At 38.8% G+C, this 24597-nt stretch overlaps 1 protein-coding gene across 4 annotated transcripts; it reads left to right on the top strand.

Annotated features, from left to right (window-relative positions):
- Positions 1-885: 885 nt before the first annotated feature.
- Positions 886-24238, top strand: chd4b (chromodomain helicase DNA binding protein 4b). 4 transcript variants are annotated; one of them, XM_079625814.1, is made up of 40 exons: positions 886-1027; positions 1631-1694; positions 2515-2627; positions 3079-3348; positions 4987-5102; positions 5238-5533; positions 5633-5751; positions 6455-6575; positions 6700-6869; positions 7040-7288; positions 7486-7689; positions 8127-8338; positions 8425-8556; positions 8664-8760; positions 9092-9283; positions 9930-10130; positions 10322-10459; positions 10921-11042; positions 11149-11322; positions 11611-11752; positions 11882-12013; positions 12105-12222; positions 12313-12437; positions 12551-12643; positions 12769-12910; positions 16422-16591; positions 16683-16860; positions 17611-17697; positions 17794-17885; positions 17968-18101; positions 18180-18324; positions 18429-18585; positions 20353-20447; positions 20600-20828; positions 20998-21060; positions 21142-21306; positions 21401-21509; positions 21648-21780; positions 21890-22085; positions 22789-24238. In XM_079625814.1, exons 2-40 carry the CDS (start codon positions 1646-1648, stop codon positions 22962-22964), a joined length of 5856 nt encoding a protein of 1951 aa, XP_079481940.1. In that variant the 5' UTR covers positions 886-1027; positions 1631-1645; the 3' UTR covers positions 22965-24238. The 4 variants fall into 4 exon arrangements, with proteins under 4 accessions (XP_079481940.1, XP_079481939.1, XP_079481938.1 ...); XM_079625813.1 differs by having other exon boundaries at positions 17791-17885; XM_079625812.1 differs by having other exon boundaries at positions 16683-16872.
- The last annotated feature ends 359 nt before the right edge of the window (positions 24239-24597 follow it).

Here is a 24597-nt window from a genome sequence, read left to right as displayed (position 1 = left end):
TGACACAAAATAAGAATAGTCCATTTTGATTTCATGGTGACTTTAAATAGATCTACTCGGCCAAAACAAAACCAGTGATGCTTGAATGGATGAAAATATTACTTCTGCATTTCATTCCCTCTAACGGGAAGTCTCTTTGACCTGTTGTAATGTGCAGGTAGCAGAAGTGTCATTTTGGGATTGTCAAGGCACATCCAATTCATAAGAGTTTTAATGTTCATTTGACACTGCTTCACACAGACTCATTACAGGAGTCAGACTTCGGTCTGATATCTGATTAACGAGAAGCAAAAAAGACTGCAGAACCTTGACATCTCATCACCTCTGAAGCGTCACTCTTGTAGTGTGTGGCGTTTGACAGATAGCCGATGCGCACTACTTTTTAGCCCGTCTTCCAACCAGGTGCTCATGTGTTTTTTGTCACTCGTGCACCAAAACCCCAGCCAGGTGGACAGACAGCCGCAGATTATTATGGTCTGTCGCCAGCGGCCTGGGGTTTCCCTGGAGACCATGTGACTGGTGTTGTTTTTTTTCTTCCCTCTCTTTTAGGAGTTGTGTTTATTATGGGATGTCAGAGCGGCCTGCTTATGACTATTATGGGATGTCAGAGAGGGCGGGAGGGGGCAGTGTCTCCATAGCAACGTGGTTGCTAAGGGGGCAGGGACTAAGAAAGGGGAAGGCAGTGTGTACTTGCTGGTACTGTGTGCGAGGGGGAGATGATTATTATGGTCTGTAGGTTGCGAGGTAACTATGCAGAGTTGAGTGAGTGTTGTAGGGAGGGGGCAGCGTGCCTAGGATTATTATGGGATGTCTCTACCCCCCCCTGATTTCTTTGTGTGTATGAGGATGTTCGCTTCTGGTCACTGACGCTGGGGAAAGGGGAGAAGAGTGGACGACGTCTCCCAAAGATTCACACCTTTTCGGAGCTTCTTCTTATTTTTCAGTGATAGGTAGTAACCTGCAGCTTTCGCGTCAGACTAAAGCTGATCATACCGCCGAGTACGTTATCTACACCTTGGACTGACCTGTAAGTCAATTCCTCCCACCCACTTCCAACCGCCTGCATTAAAAATATACATGCATATAAATTCGTGTCCCTCGATAAGCTTTTTGTCATATCAGAAAACAAATAAACAAATCTAAAATTAACGTTACGCGTAACTTACTACTGTTAGGCACCGCGTCATAAAGGGCCAAATGGTGTTTGTCGGGGGCTTCGCGACCTCCGCGTGTTATTTTCAAGGAGGAAAGTTTGTAAGAATCGAATATAATCAGAAACGAAGGCAGATAAGCGCTTTAACTCAACTCATCTAGTCGGCTGCCATTTTCCCTGGATCACTTGACTATGTTTGCTAGCTTTGCTAACTTGATTGACAGCTAAGTTGAGGCGTCTTTCGCTCGGACCGAACGAGAAAGTTTACGAAAAAGGCCGAAATGACACGACTACGTCAAACTCTTTTTAACCCTACATGTTGTGTGATGTTGTAGTTTTGTAATGTCACCATTGTTAATTGATTTTATTTTACCTTAACACAGCTAGCCTCCGCTGTCACTTGTTTCTCTCTCTGTCAACATGGGCTGCTGCTGAAAACCTGACCAAAATATTTGTTGTTATTTCTATTTTATGAAGCGTTCTGACGGGAATATGTCAGGGAGTGAAGACGACCGGGACCATTTTGGACCCATTCGAGATGGTAAGGCTAGCTGTCCCAGCAGAGTCTGGACCCTCATTAACCACATCATGTTATATAACGTTAACCTCCCTAAATGAGCCCAACATGTAAATTAACCGCTGACATATCAAAGTGCGTCTGGACAAATGGACATTTTTGTGAGGAGTTACGTTACGCTGCTAGATTGAATGTTTATCTATTTTGCTTGAGCTGGCAAGCCACGTGTAACTGCATCATCCACCTATATAAAGCAAAATCTTTAGGTTATGATGCAGTAGTACCCAGTTAGCTGCATGCAAAAGTCACATCACTTCCTGATTCACTGATCCATAGTGAAAGCATCAGCTGTTAAAATAAAGCATAAACCCTTTTTGTTACAGACTCTACCTCAGTATCATAGTAGCGATAGTGGCTTGTTTTTGTACCGGCGGAATATTGTTTAGCGTAGTGTGTCAAACCCATTTGTTTTGTTTTCCTATTCGGGCCGCCCTCGGAAATGGCGTTGGTAGCGCATCGTATCAACAGAGAGCTTATAATAATGAATGATTTCCAAAGCAAGAGCCTTTTGCCCTAGTTTCACTGCTGCTAACATATGTGGACAGTAGGTTCACATCTCGAGGCAGGAATCCACAACAATAATGTATTCTAAAGGCTTTAAAGTATGTTCATAGATCTAAATTGATGTGCCGTATTTCCTCTAGTCATTATATTCAGTATGGGTCATACAGTTAGAATAAAAGTATTTTATTGGTTCTGGAAGGGTAGGAAAGAGAAAATTAAGATGATTGTTATGCTATAATTATTTTATGTTTGGTGTATGCTGTGTGTCTGCTTTGGACAGATGATGTGGATGAACAATTATCAGAGGCAGAGACTCCCAAATCCAAAAAGAAGAAGAAAGCAAAGAAAAGCCGTGAAAGCAGGAGTAGCAAACGACAAAAAGTCCTCAGAGAGGTTAGCAGAGCACTTCTTCAGTCTGTCTATATATATGCGTGTGTGTATACTTTTATTGAGTAAGGATACATTAAATTAAATCAAGTCATAACATACATTTACATTGTTATTCATTAATTTCTTAAGGATAATGTGACACTAAAGTAAGATTTGCTATCACAGGAATAATTTCATTTAAAAAAAAAATCACATTATTACTGTTTTTACTGTATTTTTGATCAAATAAATGCAGACTTGGTGCGCATAAGAGACCTATTTAAAAAAACAACCATTTGAAGGGTTGTGTATGTCGATTTCACCTCTACAGTGTCACATCAATCATAATTTTGCTTTACCATAACTGTTAAACATGTTTACATAAACATGTTTTAGGATCAAGCATTGAACTGAAGGGTTCGTTCCTGAATATATCTGATACTGTCACCTCTCCTTGGGTGGTTTCATGATCTAGGAGGTTCCTGTCAGCTCTCCTGAAGTCATGGAAGCAATCCGAATGGTAGAAGGCGAGGAAGAGGAGGAGGACAGAGTGATGCGATCTGAGAGTGAAGGGAGTGACTATGCTCCGAGCAAGAAGAAGAAAAAGAGATCCAGCTCCTCCAAGGAGAGGAAGAAGGGAGGTTCAGCGGGAGAAAAGGCTGGCGGCTCATCTGGAGGGAAAAGCAAACGTAAAGACCCAGAACCCGAGGAGGAAGATGATGATGACGATGATAATGAAGGACAGGTAAGGGGTAGCCGATGGGTAGTCTATGGGACAAGGGACAGCTACAAAAAAAAACATGATTAAAAAAATCTATTTGTCATAAAGGGCTGGGCGATATGGGCTGTATTTTTGGTGTAAATGGCGATATACGATATATATCTCGGTACTTTCTACGTTTTTCTATTTGGATAAAGAAAATCTGTATTTCATTTTTTTTTTTTTAAATTGACATCCTGCCCAATGATATCCTACAAACAATGTTGATATTGAAGGATATGGAAACAAAAATAGTCAATGTAATGCAGGCTATGCAATATATTACTGTATCTGCAAAAAGGTGGTTAAAATCTAACATTTTGGTTAAAAATTCTAACATTGTAACATTACAATCTAAAAACAAAAATAATGCTTTTGTTTTTAAACTGACTAAAGGCTAAACTAAAAATGAAAATAAAAACAAAAGCACAGACTAATTATATTAGCCTGCATTTGATTACCCCATTATAATGGTCACTTTCATAAAAATATACTTGTAGGTTTAAAATTCCACATATAGCACATTTATTGTCTCCAACAACAAATATTTTAGCAATATGTATATTTTTGTCAGAATTATTGTGATACTATTCTGTTGTGCTCCGTCTGTTTGGTGCGCATGGCGGCACTCATTCACAGAAGCTTGAGTTTTAGTGGAGATTCACTTGCAGAAGCTCGTCCTCTCCTGACAGTGAAATAAATGGACATATTTGTTTGACTTTCTAACATTTACAGATGGAGAATATACCTGTGAAATGTAAGTTAAGCACTGAGGAAAGCACCACATCTCAAACGCATTCAACAGCGCAAGTATGTATCTTTTAGTCAGCAACAGTAACGTTATCTGTCAGAGATCTGCTGCTTTAAACCTGTTAACTAGCTATATCTTACCAGTTATTTTAAAACCCTTAATATAACATGTTTAGGAGGACACATTGTACAATGTACTTTCACTGCACAGCTCACACTGCGTCCTCCGCTATTTTTCAGATGTTCTCGTATCAAACTACTGTATCGATATAAACGGTATTGCCTCATTCCATATCGTTACAAAAAAAATATCGATATATTGTACAAACTCGATATACCGCCCAGCCCTATTTGTCATGCTTTCAAAAAACGTTTTTTTTTGTTCACCACAGTATTGTATTTTTTTATTAGATTAGTTATGCTTTAACAATCAGTATTACTTGTCCAAAGGACATTTCTGGAAAAATCCAATGTCAAGCCCTGTCCTGTCCTTTCTACATTGTTGCCACAATAAATACTGATTTTCAGTTTTGCTTGTAAAGCTTTTCCCTTGCTATACTACCATTCAAAATGTTGGATTGTTAAGATCGTAAGTCTCTTACTATCTTTGTGGAAAACACAATCGTTTTTTTAAAGATTTGAAATATAAATATTTTGTAACATTGTAAGTGCCTTTACTGTCACTTTTGATCCATTTAATGCATCCTTGCTGAGTAAGGGCATTCATTTCTTTGAAAAAATCTTATCCCAAACCTTTGAAATGATAGTGTATGTTTTTGGATAAAGGTTCAGGTCAGATGATATTATATATATGGATACCTTTTTATGATTGCATTCTCCAGTGTTTGTCATCTGTTATCCTCTTTTCTCCAGCCCAAATCTTCCTCTCAGCTATTAGCAGACTGGGGAATGAAAGACATCGACTACACCTTCACCCAGGAGGACTACACCTCTCTCACCAATTACAAAGCTTTCAGTCAGTTTGTCAGGTAGAGCAGTTCTGCTTCTTTGACTTTGTGTTTTTGTCCCATGTCTATTATCACCTCATGTAAACATCCATATAATATTCTATATTTGTCATCTGACTGATCTGAAATGTCTTTTTCATTTCTTTTCTTGTTTAGACCTCTAATAGCTGCTAAGAACCCTAAGATCGCTGTGTCAAAGATGATGATGGTTTTAGGAGCAAAATGGCGGGAGTTCAGCACTAATAATCCCATGCGAGGCTCAGCGAGTGCTAACGCAGCCCTGGCAGCTGCCAACGTAGCTGCTGCAGTGGAGAGTATGGTGACCAGGGTGGATGGAGGAGGGGCGGCACCCACGGCCACGGCCACATCAACAGCAGCTCCTGCTGCACTACCCCCACCCCAGCAGCCCCCAGCGGTCCCCCTGCGGAAAGCCAAGACCAAAGAGGGCAAAGGTCAGATGAGAGGGAGCCTTTTTGGGGACCAAAAGTGTATTTATTATATGTATTTTTTTAATTACTCAACTTTTTGTGTCGTGTCTGTATCTACTCTAGGCCCAAATGCACGTAGAAAGACCAAGTCCACTCCAAAGCCCCAGGACAAAAAGTCTAAAGCGAAGAAAGTGGCTCCACTCAAGATTAAACTGGGAAATTTCAAGAGAAAGCGTTCCTCTGTACGCATCTATTCCTCATATGCTTACATATATTAGCTAATGTATACAGTACATTATTATTTACATTTATTTCATATTATTAGTTAATATATTAATATCATAGTTAATAATTACATTACAATATTTAATGATATATAATTATGTTAAATAAATGCATGTACTACTATTCAAAAGTTTGGGATCAGTAAGATTTCTTTTGGAAAGAAACTAATACTTTTGTTCTGCAGGGATAATTTAAATGGATCAAACGTATAGACATTTATAGTGTTACACAAAGATTTCCATTTCAAATGAATGAATTTCTTTTGAACTTTCTATTCATCAAGGAATCCTGAAAAATATTTAACATAAATGTATTCTGGAGAAGTATTAAGCAGCACAACTGTTTTCAACATTAATAATAATAACAAATGTTACTTGAGCAGTAACTCCATTACAGTAATACATTACACATATATTAAAATAGAAAACGTTTATTTAAATTGTAATTATTTTTCACAATATAATAATTTTTACTGTGTTTTTGATCAAATAAATGCAGCCTTGGTGAGAATAAGAAACTTTTTTAAAAAACATTAAAAAAATCGTACAAATCCCAAACTGTTGAACAATACTGCATATATATTAAATTATATTATATTCCTTATTTTTATGGCATCACTAACTTGTTTTGCACCCCTTAACCCATGGTTTCTTCTCTCAGAGTGGTGAGGATGATGATGGTGAGAGTGATTTTGACAGTTTCTCAGTAAGTGATGGATCCAACAGTCGGGGCAGCCGTTCTAAGAGTAAGAAGTCCAAGAGCTCCAAGAAGAAGAAGAAGGGTGAGTCAATTTGAAGGCGAAAACTCGAATTACTCTGCTGAACACATGCTATATTGAACACACTTTACTAGTTTGGACACTTTCCAGCCATTTGTATTTGATATACGCCCTCCTTCTTTCATAGTGGATGAGGATGCAGATGGCTATGAGACCGATCATCAAGACTATTGTGAGGTGTGTCAGCAGGGTGGTGAGATCATTCTGTGTGACACCTGTCCGAGAGCCTATCACATGGTGTGTCTAGATCCTGACATGGAGAGAGCCCCAGAGGGCACTTGGAGCTGCCCCCACTGCGTAAGTACATGCAAAGATGTTCAGAATGAATGTATGTCCTTTCCTCAATTTGCTCTGGGGTCATTGAGTAAAAATTATATTCTGTGTGTGTGCATTAGTTCTCTACATTCCATTGATATTTAATGACTAAAGTTTCTGTTGATTATGCATTATTTATGTCTCTCTCTCAGGAGAAGGAGGGAATTCAATGGGAGGCTCGTGAGGAGAGTTCTGAGGGTGAGGAGGAGAATGAAGATGGAAGGAGGGATGAAGGAGAGGTAGAAGAGGAAGACGATCACCATATGGAGTTTTGTCGGGTTTGCAAGGATGGAGGAGAGCTGCTATGCTGTGACACATGCCCCTCGTCTTACCACTTACACTGTCTTAACCCTCCCCTGCCAGACATCCCCAACGGAGAGTGGATCTGCCCACGCTGCCTGGTGAGAGACGAGTAATATAGTGTTAGTCCAAGTCTATCCTTTGGATTTGGTTTTCTTGAGATTTTATCTTTGTAGATGTCATTGCCTATATATATATAGGATCAACAACATTACTGAATCCCAATTAACATTTGTTTATTTTTGCTTGTTTGTTTAATTCTACAGAACAAATATAATATAATATCTTGTTTTCTCAGAGTGCTCCACTGAAAGGGAAAGTCCAGAAAGTTCTGACGTGGCGCTGGGGTGAAGCCCCTCCCCCTATGCCCGTGCCTCGGCCTGTAGACCTCCCAGCCGATGCTCCAGATCCTCCTCCTATGATTGGTCGGAAGGAGAGAGAGTTCTTTGTGAAGTGGTGCAACATGTCTTACTGGCACTGTTCTTGGGTCCAGGAACTACAGGTAATGCACAAATAAAAACACACACAATTTCTTGTAAGTAGGGATGAACCAATATTAATATTCTAGCAGATATGATTAACTAATTATTTTCTGGTTTTGGCTGATATCTATACGTTTTTGTCTAAATAAATGGAAAATCGAGGGTTTTAAATTCTAAATTACATGTACATTTTTACTGTTTTTACATTAACTCTAGGTGAATGTTAGATCACGGCAAGAGTAATCTAAATGTAAAAATAGAGAACATTTAACAAATGATTTATAATTCCTCTGATATGGTACCGTTATATTGTCCATCTCTGTAGGTCTAGAACATATAAGTAATTACACTCTCTTATATGCCCTATTGCACATTAAATCGTGCATTTGTTTACAAGGGGGTTGTTTACAAGTAAAATTGTCCAATCACGTATGTCTTTTTCTCTCTCTTGTCACAGTTGGAGCTGAACTGTCAGGTAATGTTCCGTAACTATCAACGGAAGACAGATATGGAAGAGCCCCCCAATCTAGAGATGGGTGCTGAGGGAGACGAGGATAAGAGCTGTAAGAGGAAGAATAAAGATCCCTTCTATGCCCGTATGGAGGATCAGTACGGACGCTTTGGAGTAAAGATGGAGTGGCTCCTCATCCACCGCATATTAAATCACAGGTGAGGGTGTTCAGATGTTCGAAATCTCTTGAAGAACAACATCTGCTCAAATATTGGGACATTAATTTCTCCGTTCTCTCTGGCAGTGTGGATAAGAAGAATAATGTTCACTATCTGATCAAATGGAGAGATTTACAGTATGATCAGTCAACCTGGGAGTGTGAAGACATGGACATCCCAGACTTTGAGACCTTCAAACTGCATTACTGGAACCACAGGTACATGCACACAGGACTCTGCAGCATTTCACACGCACACACCCTACAATGAAACAATGTTGCAGTTATAATTTAATCTACATATCTTCTTTCTTTCTGTTTGTCAGGGAGTTGATGCTTGGAGAGGAGGGCAGACCAGGTAAAAAGATAAAGAAGGTCAAAGTGAGGAAGACAGAGAGGCCTCCTGCAAATCCTGTTGTGGATGTAAGGAATCTTGGAACAACTCAAATCAACTTCTGTCTACTTTATAAGATGGAATTTTTAATACTTTACACATTTAGGTCGTAGCCATGGTTTTGCACTGCAAGTTATTCGATGCAAATTCATACCATGGCCACTTCTTTTCTCTGTCCTGTTCCCCACTTTTTTCCCAGTAATTTTCTTTTCTCTCAAGTGTAACCATTAATATAATTATCAGTAAGGCAAATAATTGCACATATAGATTTTTTGAAAACATTGTTTAAAATCCAAAGAAAATATATGAATAGGTTTTGACTGTCAATGAACTAATATTCTTCCTGTCTCTTACTTTCAGCCCACTATAAAGTTTGATAGGCAACCGGATTATCTGGACTCTACAGGCGGCACACTTCACCCATACCAGCTGGAGGGACTGAACTGGTTGCGTTTTTCTTGGGCTCAGGGCACAGATACCATCCTGGCTGATGAGATGGGTCTGGGAAAGACTGTTCAGACTGCTGTCTTCCTCTACTCGCTCTACAAAGAGGTGTTTTTTCTTTAAAATATATAAGTACACTATCACTCAAAAGTTTTGGGTCGGTATGAAAATGTTTTTTTTTTTAAAGAAGCCTCTTGTGCCCTCCAGGCTGCATTTCTTTTAAATAAAAATTACTGTAAAAACAGTATTATTAAAATAACTGTTTTCTATTTGTATATATTTTGAAATGTCATTTATTCCTGTTATGGCAAAGCTGAATTTTCAGCAGCCATTATTCCAGGCTTCAGTGTCACATACACAATCCTTCAAAAATCATTCTAATATGCTGATTTGGTGCTTCAGAAAGATTTTCATTATTATAAAGGTTAAAAAAAGTTGTGCTGCATAATATTATTCTGAAAACCATGATACATTTTTAAACAAGATTTTTTTGGTGAACTGAAAGTTCTAAAGAACAGCATTTATTATAAATTAAAATATTTTCTAAGTGTAAAAGTCTTTACTGTGATGTAAAAGCTTACTGACTTCAAAGTTTTAAACAGTAGTGGCATTTGTTTTCTTGTATTATTAAATCATTTTGATTAATTGGTTTTACAGATATAAATGGTCTCTAGGAAGACATGGATGTTTATCATAAAATGTTTTGTGGCTTTAAAGTAAATAATGTGGTATATTTGGCAATGGTTTCTCTTAGGGTCACTCGAAGGGGCCCTTCTTGGTCAGTGCCCCGCTGTCCACTATTATTAACTGGGAGAGAGAGTTTGAGATGTGGGCCCCAGACATGTACGTGGTCACTTATGTGGGTGATAAAGACAGCAGAGCTGTCATACGAGAGAATGAATTCTCCTTTGAGGACAACGCCATCCGCGGTGGGAAAAAGGCCTCCAAAATGAAGGTATGAATCACAGAGGAAAGGAGGGGCAGAGTTGATACAATAGCTTATAATCAGAGAGAACTAGTAACCATAACCGTAAACATGTAGGTTCATGTAAATCTTTGCCACATCTGTTGTGTGGTTTGATGATATTGCCATGGTCTTTATCTGCCTACTATGCGTGGTTCCTGAAACTCTCTTCATCTGTGCAGAAAGAGGCTGCTGTGAAGTTTCATGTGCTGTTGACGTCCTATGAGCTCATCACAATTGATCAAGCCATCCTGGGCTCTATTGACTGGGCTTGTCTTGTGGTAGATGAGGCCCATAGACTGAAAAATAACCAGTCAAAGGTACAATCCATGTGTCAGACCCCTGACACACCAAAGTATTTACTACTTAAAGGATTTGTTCATCCAAAAATTCAAATTCTATCATCGTTCACTCACCCTCATGTAGTTCCAAACCTGTATGACTTTGTTTCTTTCACTAACAATGATTGTATTGCAGCCGGTATCAGCCCACTGAGGATAAAAGTACTTTAACTTTACTTTTTTTTTCATCAAAAAAAGCTATCGAATGAATTCAGAAGACTTGGAAAATATTGGAACGGTCTTATGGACTACTTTTATGGTGCTTTTGCATATTCTTTGAAGAAAGTCATACAAGTTTGGAGCAATATGAGAGGGAATAGATGATGACAGAACTTTGAGCTCTGAGAGATCTAATCTTTACATTTTATGATAAACAAGTTTGGATGTAAAACTAACACACACACTCTCTCTCTCCCCCTCCGTTTCCCCCTCTCTCTCAGTTCTTTCGTGTGTTGAATAACTATCCTCTTCAGCATAAGTTGCTGTTGACAGGCACACCTTTACAGAACAACCTGGAGGAGCTCTTCCATCTGCTCAACTTCCTCACACCTGAGAGATTCAAGTAAGTGTGTGTGTGTGTTCTTGATAAGTGAGTGCGATGATGATTTTTGTGTGCCCTCAGTTTTTTTTGTTGACATTGTTCAGTACCAAATATGTGTGTGTTTCAGTAACCTGGAAGGTTTCCTGGAAGAGTTTGCTGACATAGCTAAAGAAGACCAAATTAAGAAACTGCATGACATGTTGGGTCCACACATGCTCAGAAGACTTAAAGCTGATGTCTTCAAACACATGCCCTCAAAAACTGAGCTCATCGTGCGTGTGGAGCTCAGCCCCATGCAGAAGTACGAGACTTGTTCAGTAATTGACAATGAATTTTCTGTTTAAGATTGTGCATATTTCTTCATTTCACATTTTTCACTAAGACTGATTTGTGCCACCTGCTGGACAACATCTGTTATTTACAGCATCTTTAATTGTACTGTATGACTGACAGTTTGATGATTCTGTTTACTCAGTCTGTCTATATAAAATATAGTTAAATGGGCCATTTAATGTCTTTTTATTACATTTACTTTAGGCTTTTTAAATGACAATAGCCTCTGATTCGATTTTCTGTTTTTCTGGGACAGGAAGTATTACAAGTACATCCTGACACGCAACTTCGAAGCTCTGAACACTCGTGGAGGAGGAAACCAGGTTTCTCTGCTCAATGTGGTCATGGACCTAAAGAAATGCTGTAACCACCCCTACCTTTTTCCCACAGCTGCTAATGTGAGCTTCCATTCACTCACTGTCAACTACCATTTTACAGTAGAAATGGGGGAACTGACAGCTTTTAGGTTTTAAATTAATAACAACAATACTTCTTAATGGGTGATCGATATGGGTCTCATTTTGCAGGAAGCCCCTAAAATGCCCAATGGCATGTATGATGGCAGTGCCCTCACAAAGGCTTCTGGGAAACTGATGCTTCTGTTTAAGATGCTGAAAAAACTGAAGGAGGGTGGACATAGAGTCCTTATATTCTCACAGGTACACACACTTACCAGAAACACACACAGATTACAAATATACTCAGAATATAAAACCATATACTCTAATATACTTAAATCTACTGTTGTAGATGACAAAGATGTTGGATTTGCTGGAAGACTTCCTGGAGAACGAGGGATACAAGTATGAAAGGATAGACGGAGGGGTGACTGGAGGGATGAGACAGGAAGCCATCGATAGATTCAATGGTGAGGGGATAATGCCAGCCATAACAGCGGTTTGATCAAAATTATGGATGTTTTGTTTTGATCAAAAATGTCTATTTCCTTCCATTGCAGCTCCTGGCGCTCCTCAGTTTGTTTTCCTCCTGTCCACCAGAGCAGGGGGTTTGGGCATCAATTTGGCAACTGCCGACACGGTCATTATCTACGACTCAGACTGGAACCCGCACAATGACATCCAGGTAGAGACGACGTGAATTACCTGATGCTAAAACTATCAAACACCTGCACCTCTGTGAGAGACTATGTGGACAAACTCTTTCTGACACTGTCTCTCTCCTGTTGTCTTTCTCAGGCATTTAGCAGGGCTCATCGTATTGGTCAGAATAAGAAGGTCATGATCTATCGATTTGTCACTAAAGCATCTGTTGAGGAGAGAATTACACAGGTGAGATATGAAACAGTGGTTTGAAACTGTTTAAAACCCAGGAAAAAAACAAAATTATGTAGAAAAACACTTAACAATCAATCACTTCCCCTTGCAAAAGTCATCGCATGACCTTTGTGTCTCAGGTGGCAAAGAAGAAGATGATGTTGACCCACCTGGTGGTGCGGCCCGGTCTGGGCTCTAAGGCTGGATCCATGTCCAAACAAGAATTAGATGACATCTTAAAGTTCGGCACAGAACAGCTTTTCAAATATGAGCTCGGAGAGGGTGAGAAAAATACTGTTTTAAGTAATACTTCAGAAAGTTGAATAGATATTTGACAGAACAATAATGACATTTAAATGCAGCTGAACTTTGGCTACAGTAAGTAACAGATGTTCAGCTCGTAGTTAAAGGAGAACTCCGGTCAATTTTAACATTGAGCTCAATTTTTAGTAAATTTGGAGTGCTGTCAATACAGAGAACAACGACAAAAATCGGTGTTGCCTACACCGTGTTATCCTATTTTTAAAATTTGCACCCTATTGACTTGAATGGGGCAAGTTTTAAACCTGCTTTTATCCTCTTAACATCTTTGATATGTCATTACAAGTGCCCAGCCATGTGAGTGATTCCTTCAGAGTGAACACGAGTGAATCTGACTGCAGTAGATGTGAAAGATATGAATAAAAATGATGTTAATTCAGCCAGCGCAAATACCTGTATTTAGTTCCTGTTTTCGGTGGAAGTCCAAAGTAGTCGATTGTCGAGTTCACGCGCGTGATCATAGTAACTAAACCTATGCGCGTGAACTCGACAATCGACTACTTTGGACTTCCACCGAAAACAGGAACTAAATACAGGTCTGTGCGCTGGCTGATATAACATCATTTTTATTCATATCTTTCACATCTACTGCAGTCAGATTCACTCGTGTTCACTCTGAAGGAATCACTCAACATGGCTGGGCACTTGTAATGACACATCAAGGATGATAAGACTAAGAACTGGTTAAGTTTAAAACTTGCCCCATTCAAGTCAATAGGGTGTAAATTTTAAAAATAGGATAACACAGTGTAGGCAACACCGATTTTTGTCGTTGTTCTCTGTATTGACAGCACTCCAAATTTACAAAAAATTGAGCTCAATGTTAAAATTGACCGGAGTTCTCCTTTAAGAGTTTATGTGTGACTTGCTTTGTGGATCAGTCAGTATCAGATATGATAATAAAATCCCCACCGTAAGCTGCTGTGATGTAGATGTGAAGTTCTGCTTTCATTTGAAGATTATTTAGAGCTTTAAACTAAACATGACCTTATAATGCTGAGAATTGATGTTAATGAGTACAGTTTCGCTCTGAGGACTCAGTAGGTTAAAAATAAAATGTGTGGCAACATTTGTTTATAATAGGCCAGGGCAAATGTTAAAAGTAAACATATGACATGGTGTGTAAAATAAAATCCTACTGTTGAGCCCTGGGCTGAAATAAATTCCATCACCTGACCCGGTTTCCGCTCACTTAAAATTAGTGTTGTGGTGTTATATTTTTATCTACCATCACTCTCCCTTAAAATGAGTGTCAAGAAAAATGTATTAGCATGATTAAATGAGCCATCACATGAGAAATTTGCCTTGATCTTTTGATCAAGAGGTCTTTGTATTGCATAGCTTAAAACGTTCACCTCATTATAAACAAAGCATTTATTTACCGTAATCAAGCTCCAAAAACAGCTTGTTTTGATATTGCGGGATCTGTGACTTCACACAGGCAAATACATTTGCATATACCGGTAACTGCCTCCAGAGCAAGACATCGATGAATACATCATCACACCATAGTCCCCGCCCACTGGCATTCAGTCGCAAAAAGGCTGACATTTGCTTAGAATGTGAGCATCATGTGACTCGTGTTGCATCAATAGTTTAAATGACTCAATTGCGTGCAGACCTCAAAAGGACCCCAGCGTCGTAAACAAGTGGATTATTTATGGGGCACAATGGATTACATGTTTGTTCGGAGCATTTTGTTTTGCAAACGATGTAGAGTATAAAATTAATGGAGAGTTTGCAAAGAACATTTTGTTGAAAGAATAAGCAGCCAACTGTATTGGATCTGACAGAAGCTGCACCGCAAAACCGTAAGGAAATGATTTCATAATGCTTTGTCTGCAAATTGCAAAATTTTATATGGATAATGTTTTCAAAACACTTTACTTGCGTGGGCGTTGATTCTGTTTCCAATGCAATAACGTTAGCCAATTATAATAGTAGCCATTTACTGACATGCCTTAAAGCATGAAACCCTAAACCACATTTTCTGAGATTTTAACAGAGGTATGTGTGTTGAACACCATTGAAGACAATATTAGCATCTGTTAGATTTAATAGTAGGGGGAAAATGGTTACATTTTGTTTAACGCTATTTTCGTCTTCCGGATTTAAAATCTTCATCGTGTGGCAGAGCACTTGTAGTGTTTTGATGACTCATCGGTGTCTCATAATTATTAATGAGACTGAGTTTTCATATCCTATGAGAAGACACTGTCTCTTAATTATTCATGACACCAGGTTAATCTTTCCAATGACAGACATGTCAAACTGTGATATCGCGTAATAGATGAGAGAGGCAATCACAGGACGCAAGTGTTTGTTTTCGTGGTGCAAGAGTTCCAGTGCGTTGCATATGTTTCTCCGCGATGCTGCCAGGTCTTGACTCTGGCTCCGGGCGGTTGGTTGGCCATCAACCACGGGCACGGACACATCTAAACTATCAACTATGTGTGTGTGTAGCAAGCATTTTTATCGAGAGAGCTTTGAGAACTGGAGAATGGTGTACTTCGGTCTTGTTCACCAATGCAGGTTGCGTCTTGCGAGTGATGCGGTACCAAGTCCCGATAACTTTTCTATCCCTCAGAGCAGAGGTGTGTGTGTGTCTGAAATGTAACCCATCCCTGACCGTTTTATTTGCCAAATGTCTATGTCACTGTCCATCTTTATTATGGGGTTCAGGGAGCGCGTAGACCCCCCCCCACACACATTTTTTTTTAGCGGAAAATTTATTATTTTCAAATATTTATAGTGTCTATATAAACAAATATATATTTTATAATGACATTATAATTATACATGTACATTAATATGTTTTGAATTTAATTTTACGATTACTGTAGGCTAATCTATGTAGCAGGGCATTCAGTTAGCCTACTTTTGAAAGGACAAAAATAAGGTGTCAGTGTATTTCATTAGACTTTAACTTTGCCAGCTATAAAAAATCTAGCATTTCCTCACGTTTTACCACTGATTTTTAGTGACAGTCGATATGCATGGGCCACTGGCCGATGGTAGTTATACCCCCCTCCCCTCTCCCCTGCTGTGCCATACCACACCCTCTCCCCTCCCTTATTCTCACAGCCATCCACGCCCATTTAAGTTGCATTTTTTTAAAATATTGTAAGCTAGACTTGAGCAGAAAGAGGGGGGTTTCATGATCCTTTAAAGAAGCCGTTCCTTAAAAACAGATAATTTCAGACAGAGGGTCAGAATGAACGTTGAAAATAATAGTTTTTCTGCATATTTAGTGTATATATATATTTATTTTTATTAACATTATAAATGAACCTCAAGGAACATTAAAAAAAAAAATCCATGTCATGACCCCTTTAAAATACTGCCAATGCTTGTAAAGCACTTCTAGTACTAGACAATATGGAAAATAACAGGAATTAACAGCCTCTATACAAGAAAGGGACAAAGTAAAGATTAAAATCAATTCTAAAACAAGTTAATATCTCTCATCCAGGTGACAATAAGGAGGATGACGGCAGTGTGATCCACTATGATGACAAGGCCATTGATCGGTTGTTGGATAGAAACCAAGATGCAACAGACGACACAGAGCTGCAGAGTATGAATGAATACCTCAGCTCCTTTAAAGTGGCCCAGTATGTGGTCAAAGATGAGGAAGAGGAGGTAAGTTTGTGTGGGATTGTGATTGTCTGTGTGTTTATGTCATATTTCATATGTATATCTATATGTATATCTTATGGTATGTCTTCGTCAGGAGGAGGATGTGGATAGAGAGATCATTAAGCAGGAAGAAAGTGTAGATCCTGATTACTGGGAGAAACTGTTGCGCCATCATTATGAGCAGCAGCAGGAAGATCTTGCTCGCCACTTGGGCAAAGGCAAACGGCCACGCAAACCCGTGAACTACAACGATTGCTCACAGGAGGACCGAGGTAGTAGACGGGGTACAGACGCATTTTAAGCTTTTTTACTACTCTTTCCCTGTATGTTCGTGAGTAGTTGCATTTGTGTTGTATGGATGAAGATGTGTGTGTGGTTTAAGGTCTGGTAGATATATTTTTGTGTTGTGTAATATCTGTAAATCCTTTCCAATGAAAATAATGTTTCATGTTTAAAATAATTCCTTTATTTTTTATAAATTATTATATTTATAGTTTATTCATTTTTATAATTTTGAGTGGTTGTTGTTATTGGATGTAGAATACCAGTCAAAAGTATGGACACACTTATTCTTTATCAATAACTTCTTTTAGCATTTTTTAATAATATTGAAGTCGACAAAACTATAAAATTTAAATATGGGAATTATGTTGTATGTGCTAAAAATGTTTAACAAAACAAAACTTAGGCTACATATGATGAAAAAAATAGAGTAATTTTATTTTTTTTATTTTAATTTATGCATAATTTATAAATGTATATTGTTTTTATTGATAATTAATTGAATTATACATTGTATATATACAAAATATAATACTAAATTATAGCATTTAGGCATAAGCCTTTGGACTGAATTAGTTTCTTGCCATCTTAAAAACCCTAATCTAGTGTGTCCAAAAGTTTGACCTTTTTGTTGTAGGTGTCAGCATGATTTTGTCTTTTGTCCCCTCAAATTAAATATTTTCTTGCCAAGAGAACTCAAGTGCTCAATAAAATATTGCCCCACTCATTTGTGTTTTTAGACTGGCAGGATGATCAGTCTGATAACCAATCAGATTACTCTGTGGCTTCAGAGGAGGGTGATGAGGACTTTGATGAGCGGTCTGAAGGTAAAGAATGAAATTAAACCATCTTTATCTGAATAAGCAGTTGTTATACAGATATATATTTGTATTGACATAATCCTCTTTTTTTAATGTTAGCAGCTAACTCCCGAAGACCAAGTCGCAAAGGCTTGAGGAATGATAAAGACAAACCACTGCCCCCCCTACTGGCCAGAGTGGGAGGAAACATTGAGGTGCAACTTCACTTGTCTTTCAAATTGTTTAAACTATTCCCTCCACATACTCAGTTATACTTAACCTCTCTCTCCTCATTAGGTGTTGGGCTTCAATGCTCGACAAAGAAAGGCCTTCCTGAATGCAGTGATGCGTTATGGGATGCCTCCCCAGGATGCCTTCACCACCCAGTGGCTTGTTAGAGACCTGCGAGGCAAATCAGAGAAGGAGTTCAAGTGAGTCTGACATTCCTTACAGAAGATTTCCTGTCATTTATTTTAACCTAATTTACTTGAGCACTCTCTGTTTTTTAGGGCATACGTGTCCCTCTTTATGCGTCACCTGTGTGAGCCAGGCGCCGATGGGGCAGAAACATTTGCTGATGGCGTTCCACGGGAAGGACTATCACGACAACACGTTCTCACTCGCATAGGTGTGATGTCACTGATCCGCAAGAAGGTGTGCAAAGTTATGATCACTAGTGCTTTAGTGGTAAATGGAGAGCTATTTGATTCTGTGGATGACAGTGGCGTTATGTGATTGACTGTTTTAAACTCCTACAGGTGCAGGAGTTTGAGCATGTCAATGGTCAGTGGTCAATGCCCTGGATGAAAGAACAGGAGGAAAGCAAAAGAGCGGCGGCCATTGCAGCGGGAGAAGATCCAAAAACACCCTCTACAGGGACGCCTGCAGATACCCAGCCCAACACACCAGCAACAGGTACACACACGCATATCAGTGTTGTTATTGTTAACTAAAACTATTTAAAAAATAATTGAAATAAAGCTGAGATTTAATAAAATTAAATATTTGCTGAAAGACTGTTTGCCTTGTTGTTACATTGTAACAACCCTATTACCTTGTATCTAACCCTATCCTTGGCAAATAACTGAAATAAATTTAAGTTGAAGTACTAAAATAAAATGTTTTTAATTTTAAATAAAAAAACTAAAACTAATAAAAACATCAAAAGCACTGGCATAGCAAAAGTACTAATATTATTATTTTTTAAATAGAAGCTAATTCAAAATATTAATGAATACTGTAATAGTAATTATACATATACTTAATTGAATACATCTCATCTATGATTATGTTTTTAAATTCGGTATTAAAGTGTCCCTATTATGCTATTTTAAACTAAAGGCTCCTAATTTTGTTTTGAAGGTTACCTACAACAGGTTTAAATGTATCAAAAGTCAAAAAACATTTAATTTGATCACAATATAATTGCACATCACCACATTTTCACCACATATCACTGTGTAATATTTAGGAGGATCTGTTGACAGAAATGCAACATCATATACCGGTACATAACTATGTTTTCAGTGGTGTATAATGATCTTACACGTTACGTTTTTATTACCTTAGAATGAGCAGTTTCTATCTACATGCACGACGGGTCCCCTTACATGTTAAGTCTCCATTTTGCGCCGTCATGTTTCTACAGTAGCCCTAAACGGACAAAAGTGTTTCGTCACTATGTTATTCTTCGTGAAGTCAAGGGGGTAATCCATCCGCCAGAAACCGAAGCTTCACCGGGGTCCGCCATTGGCTATCAAGCCATCACCTGCTGTTAGCATTCCATTGACTCCCATTCATTTTGGCGTCACTTGACAGCGAATAACTTTACATCTGAGGCGTTTAAAGACTCCATTTGTCCATTATTTATTTCTAAAGAAACACGACAATGTATAAAAGGCTCCATTACCTTGTATCTTACGTTATGGCCCCGTAGAAGCAGTTTTTGTAAAAATAGGCTAAAGATTGCATCATAACCACTCGAGAAGCTCGCAAGCAATCGGGGGGACGTGGAGGCATAAAGTCAATGGAGAAGCCCATAGAGAATGATAAAGTTGCTCCTGCTGCTAGCTCATGGACAGCTCCTACTCACGCTCTCCACCTCTGCGAGATTCGGAAGGGAATGATTCAGATTTCTCTCGGCACAGCTACTAGAAGACTTACAGCTGTCAGACAGGTTGCTCACGTCACATCTACGTCGTCAAACTCAGTTTGAGCCTGCGCAGTACGCTCAGCCATCAGGAAGTGAGTGCTTCTAATTGATACCCACCTCGGTAGACATAACTCCACACGATAAAGTTGGCCAGCTCCGATAATAACATATGCACATGAGCAGCGGTAGAAAGGGGGAGGAGGGTGCCGCAAGTGAGTTTTTTTTATGACTGTCTTGTGAAATATACGCCCCACAGCTGTAAGGGGGAGCTCGTTGAGAAAACATGCAACAACAAAAGTGAAAATCAGCGAAGAAATGGCTAGAGTTACCATGTTCCCCTTTAAGTAATAATTGTTGTCTACCAAAAGTCATGTGGTCCAGTGAACATGAAGAAAGAACAAAACGGCTCATTTTCAGATCATTTGACCTTTTTATGAGAAGTTGGAAGTTGAAATGAGAAGTAAGATTTGTCCAGTATCTTTGTACAGCTAATCGTTACACGTTAATCTGACTCTCTTTTATCCAAACAGAAGACCTTTCCAAAGGCGAAGACGTAAAAGAGCTGGAAGAGAAGATGGAGGGGGATGGAGAGAAGGAGACGAAAGGGCTCAGACAGGAGGATGAGGTAGTTATTTACAGTCTCACTTTTTCACTTCATCTTCCTGTTTCTATTCTCTGTATTTTAAAACACTTTCCTTTTGTAAACACCTGCCTGTCTCACTTTGTCTTTCTTCATGTCTCAAACTATCATTCTCACGTTCCTTCTTTTTTTCTCAGATTATTGAGATTCCTGATGAAGGTGAGAAATCCTCCAGTCCAGCAAAGAAAGAAGAAAAAAAGGACAGGGAGGGAGAGGCCACCTCACCATCAGCAGAAAAGGATGTAGAAAATGAGAAGGATGGAGAGAAAGAGGAGAAGTCCACTGAATCGAAGAAAAACTCATCTTCAGATGTCAAAGCTGAAAGTTCAGATGCCACAAGCAGTGTAGACGCATCCAAAACCAAAGGTGAAGCACTAGGCACTACCTAAAATGACCAATTTAAATATTTATTTTTGATTTGATTAGACATTCATTTGCCTTATTACTAAAATCTGATTTAATATCCACTTTCATTACATGAAAACTCTAGTAAAGGTCCCATGAGTGGCATTAATACTTTCTTACTCCATTGCAGAAGAATCTTCTGAAGAGAAAACAGAAAAAATGGACACCAGCCCAGCAAGAGATGAGAAGAATGGTACATACTAACACAAATAACACACCTTTATACCACACATAACTGTTACAATCAATAATGTCTCTTTCTCTCTTCAACCAGAGCCAAAAGACGAGAAGGACAGAGTGAAGTCAGAGGACTCCGCTAAGCTGCAAAATGGAGAGAACACCAAAGAGACAAGTGGAGGAGGGGATGGAGTGAGTGAGGAGAAGAAGAAAGCAGTGAAGCAGAGGTTCATGTTTAACATCGCTGACGGAGGTTTCACAGGTACACTGGGAATTTACTGTGTGTGTGTGTGTGTGTATATGTGTATGTGCTGGTGAATTTTGAATCAATGATCTCTCTGTTTCTCTCTCTCCAGAGCTTCACTCTCTCTGGCAGAATGAAGAGAGAGCCGCCACGGTCACCAAGAAGACTTACGAGATCTGGCATCGTCGCCACGACTACTGGCTGCTGGCTGGTATCATACAGTATCCTTGACATTAACGTCATTTTATTATCCTCTGCCAAGAATCAAGTAGAAAGTTGTTACATTTAACTGCTGTTATAATTTTATAGATTCCTGTTCCTAATTTTATAGATTATGTCCTTAATCTCTGTACCATCAGCCACGGCTATGCTCGCTGGCAGGATGTGCAGAATGACCCGAGGTTCGCCATACTCAACGAGCCCTTTAAGGGAGAGATGAGCCGAGGAAACTTCCTTGAGATTAAAAACAAGTTCCTTGCTCGCAGGTTTAAGGTTAGAGATGTACAGAAACTACAAAACTTATGCTCACTGCTTTAATTGTTTTCTTAGAGCTAAATTTGTTGGCTCTTCATTCAACTGCATCGTTTATGTCTGTGTTTAGCTGTTGGAACAAGCTCTGGTGATTGAGGAGCAGCTCAGACGTGCTGCATATCTAAACATGACTGAGGACCCCTCTCACCCCTCCATGGCACTCAACACACGCTTCAGTGAGGTGGAGTGTCTGGCGGAGTCACACCAGCACCTCAGTAAAGAGTCCATGTCAGGAAACAAGCCGGCTAATGCAGTTCTACACAAAGGTACAACAGCTCACATAACTCTGTCCAGCACAACATAATCACAACTCAGCTTTGCAAACTCTAGCAATGTAGTGAAATACACAAATAAGTGAAATACAAAATGGCTATTATTATTTCGAGCAGTCAGGGAAAAAGGATTTACATTACAAAAATGATTACTATTTATTTCACATTTGATTCTGGATCTTTTAACTAAAGTTGATTATCACATTTTTAGTGAATTGTTAGTCTAAATCTGAATATGAATCTATTAATTAAGCAAATTAAATTAAAATCAGAATTTAAAAATGTATTTAAATGTGAATCCAAATCAAATATGAATCTAAATCTAATTGAATTTAAATCCAAATCAAATATGATGCTAAATCGAATGAAGTGTTATAAAAATACATTTGAATTTGAAATCAAATCGAATTGTGAGGTGCTCAAAGGGTACCAGTCCTAACTCTTATACAAATCTTCATACAGCTACTTTCACAGCTTAGCACTGTTTCCAACACAGCACTGCTCAAATTCACACTTTATTTAGCACCTCAATATAGCTTTACAGACCACATTTATCTTGATTATTACATCCTGTAGCTTTAGTGATGTACGTAGGCAAAAATATTGAGACTGATGAATTTTATTACTTAAAATGTTCAAATAAATGGAGACGTGTTCAAAAATCTTCACTATTCTCAATCACCATTCTTTCTGTCAGTTCTCAAACAACTGGAGGAGCTGCTCAGCGACATGAAGGCAGATGTCACCCGGCTCCCAGCAACCATCGCTCGAATACCGCCCGTTGCTGTGCGGCTGCAGATGTCAGAAAGAAGCATCCTTAGCAGGCTGGCTAGCCGAGGACCGGAGGTCACACAGACGCAGGCGCCACGCTGATGACCCCTGGATGAAATTTTCACCCATACCTCTCATAAGTCACGATGAGGAATCATCTCGCATACATACAGACATGCACCTGGGTCAGGTGATCAGATCCGTTGTATATATCTGAAACGAGTTCAAGCTGCCCACACTAGTTTGGACTGAAGGAGAGTGGAGTGGTTCCTATATCTAACACACTGTGGTTCCCTAACATTTCCTGTTAAATTCAATTTAAAGGCATTCCACCCCCTCCATTTAAAAATCCTCTGAACACACACCTACTGACCTGAGAGATGTGTACGTATGTTAGAATACACAGCACCCAAATTATTATTCTCCAATAGAAATCCAGTTCAGGTTTTTCAGGTCACCTCATCTGCACTGTAGTAGTCAATGCAGGGCAAGGTTGAAGAGCTGGTATGGATTTCTGCTTTGTGTGGAATGGATCTTTGCAGTGGGGACTCTTTCCTCTTCAGGTGTGTATTATGTTGTAATTCACACTAGTTGAATCACTGTTTTTTGTGCATTTCCACAAGCTTGAATTTCAAATGCCTGTTTAAACCCTTAAACATCTGGATACAACCTAAAATCATGTGGTCTCCATCTTGTCCTTCTGTAAGTACTGTCAAGCAGCAGTTGGAAACCGAGTGAAAGGTTTATGCTGATGTAAACACAGACCCTGTCCCAAATGCCACCATGTGACATCCTCCTCCGAGTTCACATTTTGGTGATTTAATGCCAGATAGACTGTCAGGTAATAGTCCACTGATGCAGGCTTTGCAAGCGTACGAACACATAAACACTCTTCTGAAATCTTGGGAACTTCACAGATGCATTTTGGACAGGGCCACAACTCTTATGAGGCCATCAAATGACCTTTCATTCCTTTAGAATTAAAAAATATATAAATATAGTATATATTATAAACAAGATTTTTTTTTTTCCCATTATGAAAACTGCTGCTTTAAGAAGAGTCAAGTTCCATGTTCACTATTGTTTATTAATCAATTCTGTGCTTGTTAAAAATAAATCCGCCTTTATTCCCCATTCTCTCTCCTGATTGGCCCCTGAATAATGTAATTAGAGAGTACGCCACGGTTTCTTTTTCCTAAAAGAGAAGACATAATCCCCCTAGCACAGGTGAAAAAAATGCAGCTGTTTATTTAACGTCTAATTTTACACTTTCAGGAGTTTTGAATATCTCACTTTGTAATTATCGTTGTTACTCTGTTATTGTTATTATGTCTTCTGTTTTTTTTTTTCAGACCTGCAATAAAAAGGTAACTAAGCGTGCAGTGTTGTCTCTTTATTAAGGAGTAGCTTGCCAAGTTTTTTTATACATGCTACATGTGTTTTTTTTTATATAGGAAATATGTAGACAATATTCAGTTTCATTTTGGAAAATCATCTGATTCATGAGTTTACATGGCTAAATATTCCTTCTTGCACTATTGCACTGTCTATTGAATTGAAATTTTATTCGATTTGAGCTCAAATGGATTGATTGAGGTGTTTAGATGAAGACTTCTCAATCTGATTATAAATGGATTATTTGGGTGCTTGTGTAAAAGTAGCAAGCATGTTGAGGGATTACATGGAGGGGAGAACAGCAGAGGATGGTGCAGAGAGAAAGCATGAGTGATGAATG

The sequence above is a fragment of the Phoxinus phoxinus genome, assembly GCF_949152265.1.
Source record: "Phoxinus phoxinus genome assembly, chromosome: 10".
Taxonomy (NCBI): Eukaryota; Metazoa; Chordata; class Actinopteri; order Cypriniformes; family Leuciscidae; genus Phoxinus; species Phoxinus phoxinus.
This window is presented reverse-complemented; position numbering and strand designations above follow the sequence as displayed.